This window comes from Sinocyclocheilus rhinocerous, unplaced genomic scaffold, assembly GCF_001515625.1.
Source record: "Sinocyclocheilus rhinocerous isolate Xijiao unplaced genomic scaffold, SAMN03320098_v1.1 scaffold533, whole genome shotgun sequence".
NCBI lineage: Eukaryota > Metazoa > Chordata > Actinopteri > Cypriniformes > Cyprinidae > Sinocyclocheilus > Sinocyclocheilus rhinocerous.
The window spans coordinates 72005-93012 of record NW_015642843.1 but is presented as its reverse complement, the minus strand read 5'-3'; the positions used below and the strand labels follow the sequence as shown (position 1 = coordinate 93012).

General features: G+C 37.7%; 2 protein-coding genes across 2 annotated transcripts in view; both read left to right on the top strand.

Moving 5' to 3' along the window:
• The window catches only part of aebp1b (AE binding protein 1b), a 24276-nt gene extending 5400 nt beyond the window's left edge, over positions 1 to 18876 (top strand). The window contains exons 2-23 of the mRNA XM_016574116.1: positions 1179 to 1253; positions 2071 to 2280; positions 3990 to 4235; positions 4833 to 4955; positions 5039 to 5134; positions 5252 to 5332; positions 6296 to 6355; positions 7862 to 7921; positions 10685 to 10765; positions 11961 to 12070; positions 12159 to 12298; positions 12409 to 12493; positions 13633 to 13777; positions 14102 to 14190; positions 14405 to 14528; positions 14644 to 14840; positions 15134 to 15313; positions 16302 to 16956; positions 17520 to 17659; positions 17953 to 18052; positions 18135 to 18729; positions 18824 to 18876. Of these exons, the coding sequence (XP_016429602.1) occupies positions 1179 to 1253; positions 2071 to 2280; positions 3990 to 4235; positions 4833 to 4955; positions 5039 to 5134; positions 5252 to 5332; positions 6296 to 6355; positions 7862 to 7921; positions 10685 to 10765; positions 11961 to 12070; positions 12159 to 12298; positions 12409 to 12493; positions 13633 to 13777; positions 14102 to 14190; positions 14405 to 14528; positions 14644 to 14840; positions 15134 to 15313; positions 16302 to 16956; positions 17520 to 17659; positions 17953 to 18052; positions 18135 to 18709 (3572 nt within the window). The 3' untranslated portion in view covers positions 18710 to 18729; positions 18824 to 18876. The remainder of the gene's footprint in view (positions 1 to 1178; positions 1254 to 2070; positions 2281 to 3989; positions 4236 to 4832; positions 4956 to 5038; positions 5135 to 5251; positions 5333 to 6295; positions 6356 to 7861; positions 7922 to 10684; positions 10766 to 11960; positions 12071 to 12158; positions 12299 to 12408; positions 12494 to 13632; positions 13778 to 14101; positions 14191 to 14404; positions 14529 to 14643; positions 14841 to 15133; positions 15314 to 16301; positions 16957 to 17519; positions 17660 to 17952; positions 18053 to 18134; positions 18730 to 18823) is intronic.
• Positions 18877 to 20005: 1129 nt separating this feature from the next.
• The window catches only part of LOC107756829 (L-rhamnose-binding lectin CSL2-like), a 16811-nt gene continuing 15808 nt past the window's right edge, over positions 20006 to 21008 (top strand). Inside the window, exon 1 of the mRNA XM_016574117.1 lies at positions 20006 to 20089. Within this exon, the coding sequence (XP_016429603.1) occupies positions 20059 to 20089 (31 nt within the window). The 5' untranslated portion in view covers positions 20006 to 20058. The remainder of the gene's footprint in view (positions 20090 to 21008) is intronic.

The window sequence follows — 21008 nt, the reverse complement described above, 5'->3', positions numbered from 1 at the left end:
ATCTGTCATTCAGAAGCATGGCTTTTCTTATCACTGCTATGCTGATGACACTCAAATCTACTTCTCATTCCAACCAGATGACCCGACGGTAGCTGCTCGCATTGCAGCCTGTCTGAGAGATATTTCTAGCTGGATGAAGGACCATCACCTTCAACTCAACCTTACTAAGACAGAACTGCTTGTGGTTCCAGCAAACCCATCAATTCATCACAGCTGCTGGGTTCATCAACCATAACTCTTTGTCATGGCACTTGTATACTGTTGTTCTCTCGTTGGTCTGATTGTTTCTATTGTTCTCATTTGTAAGTCGCTTTGGATAAAAGCATCTGCTAAATGATTAAATGATTAAATGTAAATGTAAATGTTAAGACCTTTGGCTACTTAGATCGGTTTTGGCACAACTGTGGCTCTTGAATCCGAAGATGCTCTCATAGACCAGCTAGACTTCAAACACACCTGTGCACCAGCCCAGGCTTTGCTCCCATCAGTTAGCCCAGATGAGTTAGACTGTCAGGCTGAAAAGGGTCAGATGTTTGATACTTTGCCAATCTGTAAAATCGTATCTTGTAAAAGCAAACTGTTCTGCGGGAAACACTTAAGGTAGTATTTTTGGGAAATTTCTGAACAGTTTGAAAATAGTTTTACCATTATGCATGGAAAGAAATGGTGAAACCCAGTGACTGCTGTCGTTTGTCCTGTTTCGGCCTAGACTGTGGAGTAGTGGTTTGCGCATGTGCTCTGGTGTTCATGTGGACAATATGAGTTTGACTGATCGTGTTCCTGCTTTTCTCCTCATTTTTTGTCCTCTCTGGCAATAAAAATGGCAAAAAGGGTAAAACAAACTCTCCTGTTTGAACCCCCCTTCATTGCAAGCCAGTGCTGATTGACAGCTAAGTAAACTTTTGCTAGATTACTCCTGAGGACTGGCATTGTGTGGGTAATGACTTCTCAGCAACAGGCAAGAATGTTGCTTAAAACCTTCCCAGCAGGGAAGAAATTGCCCTTTGCAGACGGGACAGGATGAGTTTCAAGAGCCAGAGCGTCTGTGTCAACATATGAGGCTATGAACTCTAAATGGGACAGTCTGTGTGCCTATTAGAGTGCAGCTTTAATTAAATATGAGATGACAATGTGGAAAAATGTGGAAATGAAGAGCCAAAAATAATTTGTTTCTCTAGATCTTCCGCAAGTGAAGATAATCCCACCCTATGCAAAGATTCAAGTTGGACAACACAAACGATTGCTGTGCAAAGGTGAGAAGACAGTTTAACCTTAAAATAATAGTTCTGTTATCATTTACTCAACCTCATGTTGTTCCAAACCCATTTCTTTTCTTCCATGGATAACAAAAGGTGAATTTTACGGAGAACACCTTGGCTACTCTTTCCAATATATTGAAACTGAAGGGGATTGAATCAGTCAAAAGCTACAAGTATTTTAAGTCATATGATAGGTTTGTGTGAGACTGAAATGTAAGTCATCATTCACTAAATAAACTAGCCAATAAAGCTCTAAATTGGACTACAAAAGTCAAATGCGTTACATTTGAGACTAAATTTCATTAGTATAGGAAATTATGATCCGCACTCACGAGAACAATCTTCTTTTTTCTTTTATTTTACATTCATTACTGATGGGAAAAGACGTGTCTTATACTAAGTTAACTCAACAGATTGACGCACCAAAATAAAAAGATCAAGTAACGCAAGAGCGCAGTGCAAACGACGTTGTTAGACTAAATTTCATTGACATTAATGGCACCATACAGTATTTCATTTGAGAGCATGGGGGACATTTTAATTGATGAAAACATACATTTCAGTCTTCTTCACACAAAGCTATCAAATGCCTTGGAAAAGAGTGCAAAAGTATTTTGAAAAGATTAACTAGGAACAAAGAACAATTCATCCAAAAATTCTCCTTGTTTCCATGGAAGAAAGAAAGTCACAGGGGTTCGGAACAGCATGAGACTGAATAATAAAAACATTAGGCAGTGGTTGGATATGCGCTTGTTGTTAAACTAGCTCAGACGCTAATTCAGTTCAATATTTTTTCTCTGTTCTTTCTTAGTTCATGTGGGTGCAGAGGAGATTGACTGGTTTTCTCCTAATGGTGAGAAGATTCTAACAAGACGTGACAATCTCAAGGTGCGCAATCATGGCAGTTCCTTGTCGTCTCTCATTGTTCTCAATGCCAATTTAAACAATGCTGGGATATACAAATGCGTGGCCAGAAATGGAGACACAGAATCACAAGCCACGGTCAAGCTGGACATCCTTTGTAAGTATTTACTTTAATATTATCAATGTCATCACAAATATCATGGCAAGAAGTAAATGCAGTCTGCATTTTTATGGTCCATTAGGCATTCAGTGTTTTGTCAGTAGCTATTAAATTACTGGACCATGTGACTTTAATATTACATGTATTCATTTAGCAGACGCTTTTATCCAAAGTGACTAACTAATAAGGAATACAACAAGTGGTTCATCATAAGGAGGCAATAATACGAAAAGTGCTACAGCATATTTAAGAATGATTAAATATTCTGCCATTTCGCAATCTTCAACCACCCTTTCTCAAAACCTGCCCTTCAATGTTAGCCAACCCAATATGAGCAAACCTGAACATGCAAAATGAACCACTAACAGAGTTTCTGATGGATGTTCAAATATTAGGGATATTTATGCACGCTTTATAATAAAAAAGGGAATAATCTAACTGTATACAAGTAGAATATAGTTAAACAAACCTTAATATTGACTTTATTTTTGCTCAAAGATTTTTATTATTATTATTATGTATGTCATCGTAATTTCTTGTATATTTAGAGAATTTTTTCCTGTTTTAAAATCTGGAGCAGAAGTGACTAGAGGGCCTGTGTGAATCATGCTTGAGTTAGTGAGTCGTCCAGAACAATGTGTTGGAAGTTTGGAGGGAATAATCAAAGTGTAGCCAGACATCCTAGTAGACACAGATACATTCCTTTCTCTTTGTATGTTCCTTTTACAAAGCGTCCAAGAAGTGTGGGTTGATTGAAAATCAGTGTTGCAGAAAACTAGACCTTTAAGAAAGCCAGAATTGGCTGATTCTAGGTATGGTTTCCCGAAACTTCTTGCATTTGATTAAGCAGCTCAAATCGATTAAGCCTGGCGGGATTTTGGTCATGACAGACATTTTTTTTTACATCTGTGAAATATGCCTACACTCTTTAAAATCACTCTTTAAAAAATGTTTCTTCAATGATTTCTTCTTCAGATTATTCACACTGAGAAAAAAATAACGGTTCTTTTAGGAACTGTTCTTAAGAGAACCTAAAATTGTTAAAACCTAAAAAAAAAAAAATTTTAGATAATTCATTAATTAAGTGTGTAAAAGTTACTTAATATCAGAGAAGTTTAACTCAGAGTGAAAACTTGAAAGAAAGCTTAAACTGGTGGGGAAAAGTACTTCCAAATAAGACTTGCAGTTTACTTGGAGAATGTTTTGACTTAATTTATGTAGAGTCAATAAAAGTGAACCGAATAATGGAAACTGTATTGTTGTTGTTGTTGTTTTGTATTATATATATATATAGAGAGAGAGAGAGAGAGAGAGAGACTTTTGACTGTGGGTATAAAGTATGGTCCACTTTGCAACTTATTCTAGCCACGAACGACCGACATAGACAGATCATCCAGCCAGCATGTGACATCCAAAAACTACTTTGTAAACACGGCCTGTAAACCCTGGAATGGAAATTGCATAAATGCAACCAATAAGATTAGCTTGCTGTTTTTGGAAAGTGACAGTTTTGTTTCCAATATGCATCAGACAGTTTGAGACTAACCACAAAGTAACCTTCAACTAGCTCTTACTTGAACTAGATGTATGGTTATAGTCTATGATTGAGCTATAAACTACAGTTTTCTCACTTGCTCCAAAATTCAAGAGTTACTTTTGCCAGGTTGTTCTTTTCATTCTCTTTCATTTTCTCTGTGTTCTCTAAGCCAAGAGAATGCGTCGAGAAACTGAGAGGAAGGGAAGAGGAAAACGACAGAAAGAACCCAAGCCCACCAAGAAGCCCAAGGGTGAGAAGAAGAACAAAGGAGAGAAGGGTGGGAAGAAGAAAGGCAAGAAGAACAGGGAGGAGACCACCACGATCACCACCACCACTGTGGCTCCCACAACCACTGTGGTCACCGAGTATGATGAGGAGTTTTATGACCCTGAACCTGAACAGTACTGGGATGAAGGTTAGAAAAGCCCTTCTCATTAAAAGACTTGATCTTATAGATCTGTGTATTTTTGTTGCGGATTGGAGCAGAACAGTGATCGCCTTGGTTCTGTAGAAGTGCTTTTCCCACTTGTTTTCTCTTAATGGGGATTTCAAAACATTCTTTATAAAGACTCAGCAATCAAACCAACCAGCTCAGAGATGAATCATAACATTGCACACTCTGATTTGATATGAATATCAAATTACATTCTTTTACAAATGAATGAACTCATCCAATGAACCATTGTGAATGGCATACAATATAAAACTGCTGAAATAAGTTTATTGAAAAATACTGTGAGCGTTTGTAGTTTGAGAGATTTGTATGGTAACAGCAGCTTCTCTGATTGGTGGATCTCTCTTCAGGAATTATGGGTAGTGTAGTTCTTCACCCAGAATTCAGCTATTCGTCCATTTAAAAAATAATTTGAAGTCAATTGTGGCTTCCACTGAAGCATATATCATTGTTAAACAACCTTGGAGAACATGCTGCACCTGGAATAAGATCAAGATTTTATTAGTTATTATATAGAAGTATTGACTTGCATTCACAAAGATTGTTTGGTATCCACAGAATTTCCTGTAGAGACAACAACAGCAGCAAATCCCACAGTCCCTCCAACAGAGAAAACCACAGAATTCCCAACAGACTTTCCTCCTGACACGGATGAGTATTCCCCACCTTATCCTGACTCATGTAAGCAGAATATCACTCATGTCTGTGTAAATGAACACCACTTTTGTTCATCATGATCAACATTTCCTTTAACCTATTTTTAGACGATGACTATTGGAAGGTGGATGAACCCACACCTACAACCTCTGTGATCGCCGGCCGTCCACCTGATGAGGATGGTGATTACTGGGATGCCAGATGTGAGTCTTCCAGTAATTAAGGTTTTTACATTAATTATGACCTGTAGTTAGTTAGTAATGGTCACAAATGACTGATTGTTCAGCTAATAAACTTATACGTTTATTCTTTGGGAACAGATGAGGTGGCAGAAAACATGCCTTTCCCTGAAGGCAAAGAGATCAGCTCTACCGACAATGACTGGCATTACACTACCACAGGTAGACCCATCATTATTTCTAAACACTGTGTCCTATTCGATATAAAATGAGAATAAATTATGATTTATTACATTTTCTTGTGCTACTTTTTTGTTTTACTATTATTGCAGACTGCTGCTACTTACTGTGTCTTAAATTTACATAATGTCCCCATTATGTAATTGTAACTATAGTTCTAAAACATGTTAAACACAGACAAAAAAAGTTTGTTTTATGCCGAGTTTACACTGCACGATTTTCAAAGACGTCGCATCACTGTTGGTTTCACACTGAACGACTATCTGGGGTAGCATTCAGTTCTTGTTGTGTTCACACTGCACGATGGAACGACGACAGGAGGTTATTGGTCCGCAAACTAGGCCTATGTTTCATATAACTCCTCCCTGAACTTCCCGCTGCCCTGTATCTTGGTCGGTCATTGGCTGTAGGTCATCGCCAATGTGTTTTTCAGTCAGAACTCATTTCACACAGCGTGATTGTAAATCGCCGACAGCTCCAGATATTTAGCATGCCAAATATTTCACGGGCATCGGCGACGTGTTGGCGATTCCCTCAGATCGTGTCTTTGATAATTTACACTGCGTGATTGTCACTCGCGTGAACGAGCACCGATTTGCCTCCGATTTCGGGCATTTGTCTGCGATTTCGCAAAACCTGTCGGCGAGTGAAAAATCGGGCTAAAATCGTGCAGTGTGAACTCGGCATTAGTAATACATTTGACATTGCAAAAGAGTGAATTTAAGCACCCTGTAAATTTGTGTGTGAATCAAATAAAGCTTTTACCACAATATACACCCATCTCATAAAATATCTTGTTTTTACACCATTCAGAATCCACAATGTCTGGTGTGGTTCTTACAAAAGACAGCAGACCAGCGGCGACAGACATTTAGCAAACATTTTATGAGTCATTAAAATTTCTCTCCCAAATTGAACCTGTATTTCTTTTCTTTTCTGTCACAGAAGAGCCCACCATCCCTCCATTTGAAAACAACTGGTATGAAGAATATGAATATGGACATGGTACATACTGCTTTGATACTCTATTTTAAAAAGAAAACAAACCAAGTGAGACGGCATGAGAGGTGTTGGCCTCGCTCTCGTCTTAATGAGGGTACAAACAGAGTGACCTGTCATTTCTGCACTCAAATAAACCGTTTCAGAGACACAGAGGTGCCGCTTGATGTCAGGCTGAAGATTTTAAGTCATGTTGCCATTGGATGAAAATTATAAATGGAAATATTTTTCCAACCAGAAAATAACTGTTGTCTTGCAGCGTATCTCCTCCCCAACTAAATCTTACTCATAAAACGGAAAGAAAAAACGGTAACACTTTGCAATAGGGTTGATAAAATTAGTCAATGAAAAATACTTCAGTAACACTTTACAATAAGATTCCACTTATTAACTATGTTTAATGCATTAACTAACATTAACTAACATTTAGTTAATAAAAATGAAACTGTTCATTGTTAGTCCATGTTAACTCGGGTCCATTAACTAACATTAATATATACTGCTTTTTATATTAATAATGTATTAGTAAATGTTGGAATCAACATTAACTAAGATTAATAAATGCTTTAGAAGTATTTTTCATTGTTAGTTGGTTAACTAATGTGGTTAACTAATGTTTACAAATGGAACCTTATTGTAAAGTGTTACCAATACTTTTAAAGCATTTATTAATTTTAGTTAATATTAATTTCAAAATGTACTAATACTTTATTAAAATCTAAAGTTGTATTTGTTCATATTTTGAGCTAATATGAACTAACAATGAATAGCTGTACTCTTTTTGACTGTTAACAAAGATTATTAAATACTGTAACAAATGCATTGCTCAATGTTAGTTATTGTTAGTTAATGAAACTTTTTGGACCTTATTTTAAAATAACTTAAGTGCATTTAGGAAAAAACATTTGATCTCTGTTATCGAGATTTACGAGGTAAGATGATATGTGGTGCATGGAGCACTTATCTTAATAAAATAATACAATTATAATAAGTAACAAAACTCCTGGAGTAAAAACAAAAATTGTCACACGTTTCTGATTATGCAGCCAGAGCCTGCTTTTATTAGGGTATAAAAATGGAAATCTGGCAAAAGCTTTGAGGACAATTTTGATTTGATTATCTCATTCAATTTTTATCTAATCCACTTAAGTTGTAAATATGACTTTCAGCCAGTATTGTCTTATATTTTTTTAATTTAGTATTTGGTTTATCCTCTTTTGCTTTAATTAGAATAGATTGATTGATTGATTGATTGATTGATTGATTGATTGATTGATAGATAGATAGATAGATAATCTGACCTTTTGTACTAACAAGTTCACATGATCCATGTCATTTACTTGATTAGTGACCTAAAAGCTCAGAATTTGGATTATTTCTTATGTTGTACCTTCTAACTTTTCAAATTCAGTGGTCTCAAACATGTCAAACCTGCTGTACTTGTTTAATGTGTGACACTGAACTGTTATTTAGTGCTTTCACTTACACCGTTGGTTTCTGATTTGTCAACAGAAAGGAAACTGGAAGAGGAGAGGGAAAGAGAGAGAGAAAGAAAAGAGCAAGAGGAAAAAGGTAGTGTTTTATCCTCAAATAAGTTGTCAAGTTTAAAAAGCGCTGTTGTACTAAACATGTAGACACTAAACAGCAGGTACTTACAGATGTACAGAAATTCAGAACAACAATACAATTAAGAGGACCATAACTACCATTCAGTCTACTACAACAATAGTGTAGTAATGTATTGTTTATTCCAGTAAGTGTATTGGTTTTATTCAGATACTTGGACATACAATTCACAAGCAAGATCGTGTAGTTTCATTTGTTTTTTCATTGTATTTCATTCCATTTGTTTGGTTTGTCTTGCGCTGAAACGAAAAAATACCTTACTGATGAAAAACATTAATGTGTTTGGCAAACACTGGCACAGTCCTCATCAAGCCTTTCTATCTTGCTGTCTCCAAATTCTAACTATGCACTACAAATTATTTTAATAACACAGTTAGCATGGAAATCACCTCTGCTTTGTCTTCCAGCTGCCCCACAATCTGCTTACACTTGATTATAGACTTTGTGGGAAATTACTGAATGACAAGCATTCATTAACAACTGTGAACCAGACCCTGTTCCCATGAGCTCTGTTTTCAGTTTTGGTTCCTAACAAACTGAACATTTCCTTTTCACTGACCTAAGACAGCGAAGCAGGAAAGTTTTGATATGCAGGATATTGTAGAACAGGACTTACCAACCAAAATTAGAAAGCGAACTGAAAAAGTAAAGAAGAAAAGTTCCAGGTTCAACAAAAGTTCAGCTCTATTAACAGCATCTGTGGCATTACCACCGAAAATAAGCATGTGGCATCCCTCAATTTGTATAAAGGGGTCAAAGAGAGGAAATATTGTGTATATTTGATACATTTTAACATGATTTTTCTAAAAAAATAAAAATAAAATGATGTATGGATAATCCAGTAAACCTAAATTGCTTCATTACAGTAAATATTCATCTTTAAACATTACTAACAATCTGCATTATTCTTACATTTTTATTCTTACATTTACTAAAAATCAGCAAAAAGACACATGAACCACAACCTGAAGTTGGACTTACTTGCTTAAAAAGCAAAGACTGATGCGAACTTATAAAGGATATTATCTTTGATTTGCGAATGCATGGTCAAGATGTAACCTGGAAAACCATTATGTTACTATGATGGGTCTTTGAGCATTTTAAGAAATATAACCTTCAGTTTTACAGGGCACAGATCTATATTACATCCTCCCTTCTCTGGATTGTAAAGATAAATGTAAATGGAGCTCCAGAGCATTCCAGAGGCTTGTGAACAGTTTGTCGAAAGAATAGCAAGAATCTGAGTTTAAGATATTTGGTGCCAGATTCATGTGTTTCTTCATGTTTCATTTTAAATTGCTCACCTGATTGTTGTGAAAGGTAATTTTGTTAATTTTTCATGTGTATTTTTTCAATATACTTTCTCTTTTCAGTTTAATGTCCAGAAACTATTAGTGAGACACTCACATGTTGATTTATATGTGGAGTGTTGCTCTGTGGCGCTCTTCAAACATTGCTCTGTTTGTTTGAGCCAAGGAGGTTTATATACAGTAATAACTGATGAAAGCTACCTTTTAGCATTCACATTCATCAGAATGTGAATCCACTATTGGAATCATAACAGTTGTAGCTGATCAAATCTTTTTAACCAGTTAGCAATATGCCATGCTAGTGGCCAAGATGTTCATTTTCATTAATTTGCGCTTTTAGGAATCCTCTAAAGAAACGTGCACTTGTAAAATACCTACTATAATGAGATAAAACATCTATAAATGTTTAAATGTTGTTTTAGTTTTTATGTGCTTTTGTCATTTTTATTAGTTTTTTTTTGTTAATATTTCTGTCTAGCTTCATTTTTTTATTTCAGTTTTAGTGATTTTATTACTTCAACTTACCCTTATTTCTTTCTTTCATTTGTTAGCAATAACAACACTGAATACTATCAGTTAAAAGGACAGTTCGCCCAAAAATGAAAATTTGCTGTTAATTTACTCACTGTCAACCCATCCAAGATGTAGGTGACTTTTTTCTTGAGTAGAACAGTAAAGATGTTTTTTTTTTTTTTTTTGCTGAAACCGTGGTCCTTAATCATTCACATAATGCAAGTCAGTGGTTGCCCAATTTTGAGAAAAAAAAAAAAGCATATCAGGCAACACAAAATGTATTACGGTCTTATTAAGCGAAATGATCGGTCTGTGCAAGAAACTGAATGTTATTTACTACACAATTACCTGTAATCCAGAGCCTCAGACAAACAGTGTGGAGTGATGTCCAGTTCACGAATGAATCATTCTTTTAAACCGGTTCTTTTTAGTGATTTAAATGAACCAGATCACCAAATCATCTGAAATAGTTAGCAGCTCGAGCAGTACAGATCTACAAGTTACTCAAATCAAAACTCACTTTTGGACATTCATGACAGTCACTCTGACTTGAAATGAACCAAAATGCCGGCGTATATGGTCCTATGATACTGGTTTTTGCCAACTCGTTCAATAGCCCCTCACTGCAGAACACAAGATCCAGGGGGCGTGGTTGGATCCACATCTAGGGGGTGGAGATGGGTGGGTTTAGGAATCAGGGGGATCCAACCACGCCCCCTGGATCTTGTGTTCTGCAGTGAGGACCATCTCAACCCGTTCAGTGCTCCAGGCTTATTTTTGGGTAAACTATCCCTTTAACTACCAGGAAGTTAAGAGATCAATCTTTATATTTCATGCTCATAACAGTGTTGAACTTTGTGTTTTCTCCAATAATTTGTCTCCTCAGAAAGAGAAGAGAGGAGGTATGAGGAAGAGAGAAAACCCAGGATTCACAAACCTCCTCCACGCGTGTACAGAGAGCCTAAAAGTGAGTGGTGGGGACTGGGTTTAGGCACGTAGTCAGATGGGATCCATCACGTAATAGATAACATAGAGCAATAAATACACTTGGGACAAAATAACTGTGAAAAAAACAAATAAAACACTGACATGCAATAAACTTATATAAGAGCAGTGAAGTGATGTAATACTGAAGTTCTCCCAGTTCTCAGTTCTTACCAGACAAAGACGTTTCTTAAAGTGAAACCTTGGCATTCAGTTCAGTGTCTTAGATACTAATGCTAAAATAATTAATGCTAACAAACATAACTGAAATAGTGTTATCCTATCTCGACGAAGACTTCATTAGTTTCAAGTGAATACATTTTGTAAGACTTTTGTAGCTGTTTTTAAGTCATTACAGATGCTGAATCCTGCCAAATCCTGCTCCAATTCCACAGCTGGTTCTTTTCAAAGGAAATTCCAAATGTCCTCCCTGCTCATGAAACAGATGCATGGATGTAGTCCTTCATCTTCAGGCACATTACTCTGAATCAGGACAAGTGGCAGAACAAATTGTTTTGAAGCTATACATTGTTAAATATAGGTTGTTAAGTGAAATATACAGTGGGTACGGAAAGTATTCAGACCCCCTTAAATTTTTCACTCTTTGTTATATTGCAGCCATTTGCTAAAATCATTTAAGTTAATTTTTTTTCCTCATTAATGTACACACAGCACCCCATATTGACAGAAAAACACAGAATTGTTGACATTTTTGCAGATTTATTAAAAAAGAAAAACTGAAATATCACATGGTCCTAAGTATTTGGCTCCAATATAGTTAGTTTCATTATATCTTGATGACACAAGAATGTGTGTATATTCTGTCTATATTGTTTCCATTTATCTTGCTAGGTAAAACTAACATCAATATATATGTACCTGTACATATTTATACATTATCATACAAATTGGTGTCAGTTTTAAAATAATAAAATTGTAATAATATATTAAAATGATAATGATATAAAGAAAAATACATTTTAGAATGACTAGGAACATACAAAAAATATATATAAAGAAAAGGTGTAAATAAAATAAAATAATGTGGTGCAATCAGAAAATTGTAGCAGTGTTTAGTGAGAAAGCACAGATAAACCAATTTCAGTCTGTACTCCAATGTATTGTGTGAAGGTATAGTCTATATTAAGTTTTTTTCTCTGGCTTGCATTGTCTGTCAGTATGTCCTCCTCTGGGTATGGAGTCTCATCGCATAGAGAATGACCAGCTACTGACTTCCTCTGTTTATCAACATCGCTATGGCTCACACAGAGCTCGTCTCAATATTCAGGTACAAAAATATGCAGAGACTCACTCTGAAAATTAATACTGGCATGACTGAAATGTATAGAAAAATGTAACGTGTCAATGTCTCAAAGGCGTCTGGTGATGAAGATGATATGAATGGTGGGGCATGGTGTGCTAATTCTGAAGAGAAAGTGCACTGGATTGAACTGGACGCTCGCACACTAACAGAGTTCACTGGCGTTATCACTCAGGGTCGAGATGACCCCTTAGAGTAAGACATACAATAAAAACCTTGTAGCCTATGCACAGTATGCTTACTATAGTATGCCAAACTATCTAAAGTCCACATATACGGTCCTTGTTCTTGTTTTGTTGTTTCAGGAGCGACTATGTGTCTTCTTACTATGTGGCGTTTAGTAATGACAGCAGAGAGTGGACCGTCCTTGATGATGGATATGCTGAATGGGTAGGTTACCAGATTGTCATAATTTTCGTCTTCTTCTTTTGGTTGCCAAATCTTTCTGTGGTGCTTAAAAATATAGTTCACCCAAAATGTAAAATTCTGTCATCATTTACTCACCCTCAAGGTGTTTCTTTCAGCTGAACACAAATTTTAAGTTTTTGAATAAAACAAGGATTACTGGAGTATGCTTTACAATAAAATATCTTTTTATCTGTACATTTCTTCAAAATGTCATGTTTAATTCAACGTGCTACTTGCTGTTTCGGAGTCATTTTGAGTGAAAATTGTTTCTATACATGTGTTACAGTAGGCCAGGCTTAAAGTTCCCCTATTATGCCATTTTTAACATTCCTAATATTGTTTTGGGAGTCTCCTACAATAGGTTTACATGCATGCAAGGTCAAACAACGCTTTCGTTTTCTCAAAATATGCATTTAATATCACCTCATTTTCCAGTGATTCTCAAATGATTCATTCGAAGCAATTCTAAGATTCAATCTCTGTAAACCCCTCCTTTCTGTGAGCCTACTCTGCTCCGATTGGTCAGATGGCCCAGTCTGTTGCGATTGGTCTACCACATACAGCGCATGTCAGAAATGATACGCCCATTGCCATAGTTCCGTATTTTAAATGCTCAATAGAAAATATAAACATCTATTATTTATCATACTTACAGGTTGTGATTCAGTGGAGTCAGCTGGTCCAAATAAATTGGGTACTGAGCCACCTTTAAGAGCAAGTGTTTTGTGAATCCCACGTTGAACTCCCTGAGATTAAAGAAGCAGTCGTCAGTAAAATGTCGTGTTTGTGGGCCGGCCAACGTAGAACATAGGCAAAAATTATGCAAATGTGTTACCCAGTGATGTGTAGCCATCACAGAAATGGGATTTGAATTACTAGTGACTCGTTCAGGCTGTTCAGAGTCGATTCTTTCTTTGGGAGACAATAACTTTATTGTGCATTTTTGGCTTAACAACTTTGTTGAGTGTTTGCATTCACCTACAGCTAAATTACCCACTGCACGAAAGGCAATATTCGAAATGGCATAATAGGGGCATTTTAAAGTGCAGCACTTTTTTAAAATACATTATGTAATTTCAACAATACAGTTTCTTTTTTGTTTCCTTTCTTTTTGCTCTCAGTTATTCTTTGGTAACTCTGATAAAAACACCCCAGTGTTGTCTCAGTTTATGGAGCCGGTAGTAGCACGTTATATCCGCATCTTGCCACAGAGCTGGAATGGCACCATGTGTATGAGGATGGAGGTTTTGGGCTGCCCAGTACCAGGTGAGAGACTCTGGACCTGTTGATGGTAAACCTGTCTTTATTTTTCTTTTTTTATTTGTTTGTGTATTGTGTGCTGACAAAGTATTTCGTATTACTAATATTCCTGCTGTGAGAACTCAAATTAGAAAACATTATTATAAGCTAACCGTTGTGAATCAGGCTAAAGTAAGGCGATAGTTTTGAACACTGGCTGGTTATGTACTTCCTCAAATATTGATTTCGGATCATTTTTAACCAAAAAAAGTTATGGACTGCAGCTTTAAATACCTGTTTATCAATAGTTTACGTATATTACACAATATTGTGCATTTGCTCTTTACTCAGATCCTCTCAGCCAGTACCAGAGTCAGAATGAAGTGACGCATCGAGATGACTTGGACTATACCCATCACAACTACCTTGACATGGAGAAGGTGATGGGAGAGTACCAATTCCTGGAGTCTTAAAAGTTTACGAATGAGAAAAAGATACAAAAATACACTAGAGTTTACATTTAAGAAAATTGTGGATGGCTACCAGGGAATTTCTCTGTTTCTAAGCCACAAAGTTTGAGGTGTCATTCGTATTTGTAGCACAGACCATTTGGGATGAGTGGATATGCAAATTTGACTTTTCTTATTGTCACAGCTCATGAAATCCATCTCTGATAAGTGTCCCAACATCACCAGATTCTACAGTTTGGGCAAGAGCTTTAAAGGTTTGGAAATTTATGCCATGGAGATTACTGACAATCCTGGGATGCATGAAACAGGTGAGGAACATTAGAGTAAATATGGAAGACACAGTATTCCAGTATGGTTACATGTACTGAAACAAGCAATGTGTGTTCATTATCTATTTCATGAACACATACCATCTTTCCTCAGGAGAGCCAGAGTTCAAGTACACAGCAGGTTATCATGGTAATGAGGCTTTGGGACGAGAGATTCTTCTGATGCTTATGCAGTACCTTTGTAGAGAGTATAAAGATGGCAACCCTCGAGTGCGCCACCTTGTGGATGAGACACGAATTCATCTGGTGCCATCAGTTAATCCTGATGGCCATATGAAAGCTTTTGAAAAGGTATGTTTAAAATGTATAAAAAGATTAAAAGTCAAATATGTTATTTCTGTGTTACTAGGTGGTCAGAAATTGCTAAAATAATGAAGGCTTTCAAACAGATTTCCCAAAAATTCTTACCACCACCTATCTTGGATATTTAATATTTAGCGTTTATTAATATTACAAAAAAAGCTAAAGTTAAGTTTAGACAGATGAATGTGGATAAAACAGTCTACTAAATCTACAAATAGAAATTTTGATGCGACACTTTAATCTCACTAAAGTACTGTAAGCAATATCACTTTGTTTCACAGGGCTCAGAGTTGGGTAGCTGGACATTAGGGCACTGGACTGAAGATGGCCATGACATCTTCCAGAACTTTCCAGACTTAAATAACATTTTTTGGGATGCAGAGGATAAGGGCATGGTACCCAAATTGATACCAAATCACCATGTACCCATCCCTGAGGGTATACTGTCAAGCAATGGCTCAGTAAGTAAGGAAATAATGCTGTGTTATGTATGTACATTTAATAAATCAAAGCACCACTCACATACTCTGATCATGAACGTATTGAAATTGGCTAGAGATCAGATTAAAAGGGCACCTATTATGCCCCTTTTTACAACATGTAATATTGGTCTTGGGTGTCCCCAGAATGTGTCTGTGAAGTTTCAGCCCAAAATACCCCACAGATCATTTATTATAACAGCTAGAAAATGTAATTTTTGGGGTGCGTCTAAAAAAAGAGCTGTTTTGGAGTGTATCGCTTTAAATGCAAATGAGCTGCATATTCCTGCCCCATCTCCAGAAGAGGCATAACGTATACGTCATGGAGTATGTGGAACTCGCTCAATGGACCAAGCCGCGTGACCGTGCTACCGAATAGAGAGCGCGGCGCTGATCAATTAAAATTCTAAGATAATGTACGCACACAAATACAGTGAAAACGCTAACCACTATAACGACATGACATTCACAAAGGAGTCTGGAGTGATAAATGTATTTAGGTATATTTTGAGATGCATTACCTTGAGAAATGAAAGTAATCCACAGCGTCCTCAGCAGCTCAGATGTTGGGAGAAAATGAAGACTCTTATGTTCAGTCTTACATCCAAACACAGAGCACCGGGATTGCTTACAAAACATTGTTGACGTTACAGCTACTCGAGAGTGGAGAAAATGGAGGACAGCATACAACCACTGAGGGCAGAAACTATATAGCAATGCAGAGCTGTCAATCAACCCCTGTGGCCCGGCCCTATGCAATGTGACGTCACATTGCATAGAGAATCAAAACGGCTTGCTTAGTGAGACTGATTTGGTTTAAAGGGGATTGAAAAATGAGGAGTGGGTGGATTTTTATCATTGTAGGGTGTTTGTGTTCACACACTGCCAACACACATTTATGTCCAAAGTGGATTTTGCATAATAGGTGCCCTTTAAAGGACATAAACTAACTTTATGTTCTGCCTTGCAGGTTGCTGTGGAGACTCTTGCCCTAATCTCTTGGATGGAGAGCCATCCATTTGTGCTTGGTGCCAACCTGCAGGGTGGCGAGAGACTTGTGACATATCCCTTTGACATGCGCCGTCTCACCAAGGAATCTGAGGAGATGGAGAAAAAACTCAATTCTAGAGCAAACAGACGTAAGCGACAATATGAAGATGAAGAAGAAGAACCCAACCCTTACCTTCACATTGGATACCATCAGGAGAGCTACAGTGGCCCCCAGGAAAATGCATATAATCAAGAGAACTATGGGTACCATCAAGAAAGTTATGGGCATCACCATCAAAACCAAGGATATCATGAGGAGAGCCAAGGGTATCACGATGAGAACCAAGGCTACCATGATGAGAGCCAAAGGTACCATCATGAGGGTCACTCTGAAGGGTACCATGAGGGTTATCAAGAAGGATACTCAGAGGGATATAGGGAGGGATATGGAGAGGGTGAACCAGAAGAGGAGATCAGAGGGATTGAGGACCAATCTTTGTTCCGCTGGTTGGCCATATCTTATGCCTCTACTCACCGCACCATGACTCAGACCTTTCAGGGAGGATGCCAAGCTGATGACCCAACAGGTGGGCTGGGAATTGTCAACCGTGCCAAGTGGAAGCCCATCCCAGGAAGTGAGCATTAGGAACTTGCCTTGCACCATCATGTGATAGATCATTAATTGGATAATTTAGAAGAAGGTGTCCAATCCTGCTTCTGTGGGCCCTGCAAAGGTTAGCTTCCCATGGTCCTGCCTGGAAGTTTTTATCTGGTGTTAAGTCTGATGTTGTAAGTCAACGTTTCGGGGTCCAAATGCTTTTTCTGATAGGAAGGTGGGAATTGCAGGAAGGTGGCCCTCCAAAAGCAGAATTGGACACACTTGATCTAAGACACTGGGCAACTTTGGTCCTGGAGGGCCACTGTCCTGCAGAGTTTTGCTCCAACCCTAATCAAACACACCTGAACAACCTAAACAATGTCTTCAAGACCACTAGAAAGCTACAGGTAGGTCTGTTTGATCAGGCTTGGAGCTAAACTCTGCAGGACAGTGGCCTTCCGTGACCGAAGTTGCCCAGCCCTGATCTAGGAGGATCTGTAAGATCAAATTGAATCTACATTGACACCCTAGAGACTCTCTTTTTGATAACTGTAGAGATTTTCTTTTTGATACCTGTTCCTGTCCCTACCTCTCTTCTAGGTATGAATGACTTCAGCTACCTTCACACTAACTGTTTTGAGCTGTCCATTTTCCTGGGCTGTGATAAGTTCCCTCATCAGAGTGAACTTTTAATGGAGTGGGAGCATAACAGAGAGGCCCTGCTGACCTTCATGGCTCAGGTGAGCTACTCATATCCCCATCATGGGCACAGGACAGTTGCAAGGGGTTAGAAACAGAAAATCCCTTGTAGGTAAGACTTTGAGAACCCAGCGCCAGAGTTGTAGTACTTGAGTCTGGTCAAAACCAAATCAAATCCGTATCAAGTCCCAAGATCCTATTTTTGAGGCAAGTTCCTTGCTGTGAGTCCAAATGCTCCAAAAAATACGGTCCTGGAATCAGGCATGAGATGGACTTCAGTCTGACTACAACACTGCCCTGCGCTACATTACATTAACCATGGTCCTTTTCCCAGGTGCATCGGGGCATTAAGGGAGTTGTGAGGGATAAGGAGGGCAACCCTATTTCCAATGCCACTGTGTCTGTGGAGGGAGTCAACCATGACGTTAGGACAGGTGAGATATTTTCTGTAGTTCTGAAAATTGCCCTGTTTTTAGGGTACTGAACCGTTTCAATAAAAAAGTCTTCTACTCCTAGGTGAATCTGGAGATTACTGGCGACTTTTAAACCCTGGTGAGTACCGTGTAACAGCCCGAGCAGAAGGCTACTCCCCCTTCACCCGTCTGTGTGTGGTAGGGTTCGACCCAGGCGCTACCTTGTGCAACTTTGACCTCAACAAATCTAACTGGGACCGCATTAAACAGATCATGGCTCTCCACGGCAATAGGCCCATCCGATTGCTGAGCAGTGGCAACAGGGGTAGTGGACAGCGCTATACATACAGCACTAACCAAATCCCAAATTCTAAATTCAGTAATCAAATTCCTAACGGTAATGGTGGGGACATGAATAGGGCTCGGCTTCGTCGACTACGGCTAATGAGAATCCGCCGCCTAAGGCAACAGAGGCTTCTGGCCAGCAAAACAACAATGCTACCTACCACAACCACGATGACCACAACCACAGTTCCACCTATCACAGAGAGTACAACTCCCTGGTATGACTCTTGGCCTCTTGGGGAAACCTTTGAAGAGAACACAACCCCACCAGAAGAGATTGAGTTGACAGATGCACTGGACTACAACTACAATTACAAGATAGATGATTATTAAGAGGAAACTACAGATCAAAGTTTTGCTCCAGAGATTGATTGTTTTGGACTAGTATAGGTCATTATTGCCATGCTTTTGCCCCTTGGTTTGATTGAATCCAGTGACTATGAAGAGATCTGAGCAAAGAGGTGTCACGTCTAGAACCAAAGAATTCTGGCAACATTGTAAAAAAAAATGCTTTGCACAGTTTTGAAGTAATTACACATAAGATTTTTATTCCAGAATATAAATGATCAAATTGATTATTAACACTCCATTTTCTGGTTGCAAAGCTGGTTGGAAGCAGCACTCAATGGTTTGCAAAGACTATAAGTAGTAAGAATAATTATGCTGTGTATTCATGGCTAAACATCTGTACTACACTACCAAAATGTAACATAAGAACTTCTCATATTACCATCATGCCCACTGAGGGGAAATGAGAATGTTTGAACGCAAGAGACTTGGCCGTATTACCACTTCTTTCTCTCACATAAACTGTCAATGTTTGTTGAAGGCAAGTGTACAGGGAAGATTTTCCCTCAAAGTTCCACCATATTTAATGGTCTGTGCTAAAAGACGTTTCTTTTCAGTAAATAAAGTCTTTTCATATTCACACTGTTGTCGTTTTATCTGCATTAGTGTCAACTGCACATCAAGTCACTACCTTCATACTCTGTGTCATACTTGACTGTACACATAAGGGGTGACTGTATTCATAGTGTAGTCCAGCCTTACCTAGCATATTGATTCTTGTACTAAACATTTACATGGCAGTAAATGTTGACTGAAGTCCACATTGGGGAGTCTTCCAAGATTAAGGGATCTTTCTAATTATAACATTGCCATTTTTTAAACTTAAAATAACCTAAGTTTAAAAAGCAAACAAGTAGTCAATCAAAATACTTGAAATGGAAACACTTTACAATAAGATTTCATTTGTTGACATTAGAGCATGATGCTCATGATATCTATATACAACAAAATGCAAAAAAAAAAAAAGCCTACATAGAAATTAACATTGGATACATGTTGTACAAGCAGGGTTGAACTTGGGAGATATAATGCCATTCACAGATGGCACAACGACACGGACCGTTTCAAAATGATGATTTCTCTGGACCTGTATTGGGATGATGTAAGTAGCCTACAGAAGTCAACAAAATATATAAAATTGTTCTAGTGGTTTTTGGATGTTTTAATGCAAAAGTCTTACATATTGTGATCTTGATCCAATTGAATTACAAACTGCAATCACTTGGTCTGACCCAGCTGACATTAATTGGCCATGACCTCGGAACAAAATGTAGCCTATAAATAGATCCACTCAACCGGTAACTTTAGTAGGCATTTCCCTTTTTATCAGCAACATGTTCGATCTTGATGTCTTCCTACTTACCTGTAAGTTCATTCGATTTAATCTTAGAATTGGTAAAGAAAAGGTACATGAGAATTTATTTCACTATTGTATCTTTTAGTGTTGGTTGATCTGGTGAACAGCACATATAGAGCAGACGCAGATTTATCCTTGATCTTACATTCTTTTGCCTCACGTACTAAGTACTTCAGTAGGCTACATACTAAATGAGCAATAATTAGAAATGTTAATAGCGTAAATACTGATATAAAAACGCCTGATTCAGATAATCACCTCATTAGAGTACATGTTTACTCGTCAAACACCTTAAGTTACTGTTAAAGGTCACATATTTTACACCTTTCTGGAGTTTTATTTTAAGTCTTGATGTCCTTAATAATATATATTTGCGGTATAAGTACCAAAAACCATCTCAATATATTTTTACAGCTCCTCTCTCAGGAGCTCTGCTGAGAACAGGTCGATTTTGGCCTGTCTAATTAATATTCATGAGCCTCTCAAAAAAAGATGAGAAAAATGGAAAGAATTTTTCGTAATCCGTTTAAATATTCACAAATAATATTTTATTTTAAAATACACATAAAATTAGGAGGTAATTTGTGCAAATGTAAAAGCAAAACAACAAAATGTTCCTTGCCACATTCGGTTACGAATTAGGTGAATCACGTAAATCAGGGGTGCCCAACCCCTAAATCATTCTGACATTGACAAGTGCTGTCTGGTGTTTTTTTTAATTTTTTTTTATTATTATTTTTTATCATAAATTGAATTTGGCTGGGACATTTTTCTGCGTGAGAAAATGGATGTGTGGCGTGAGAATGGTGTCAGTTGTGTGAGTCTCGTGCTGAATGCGTGAGTTGGCAGCCCTGCGTTCGATGTGATCCACCTCATAGTAACAATTCTGTCAGATCGTCCATCCTTTGAGTGAGAGTGTAACCTTAC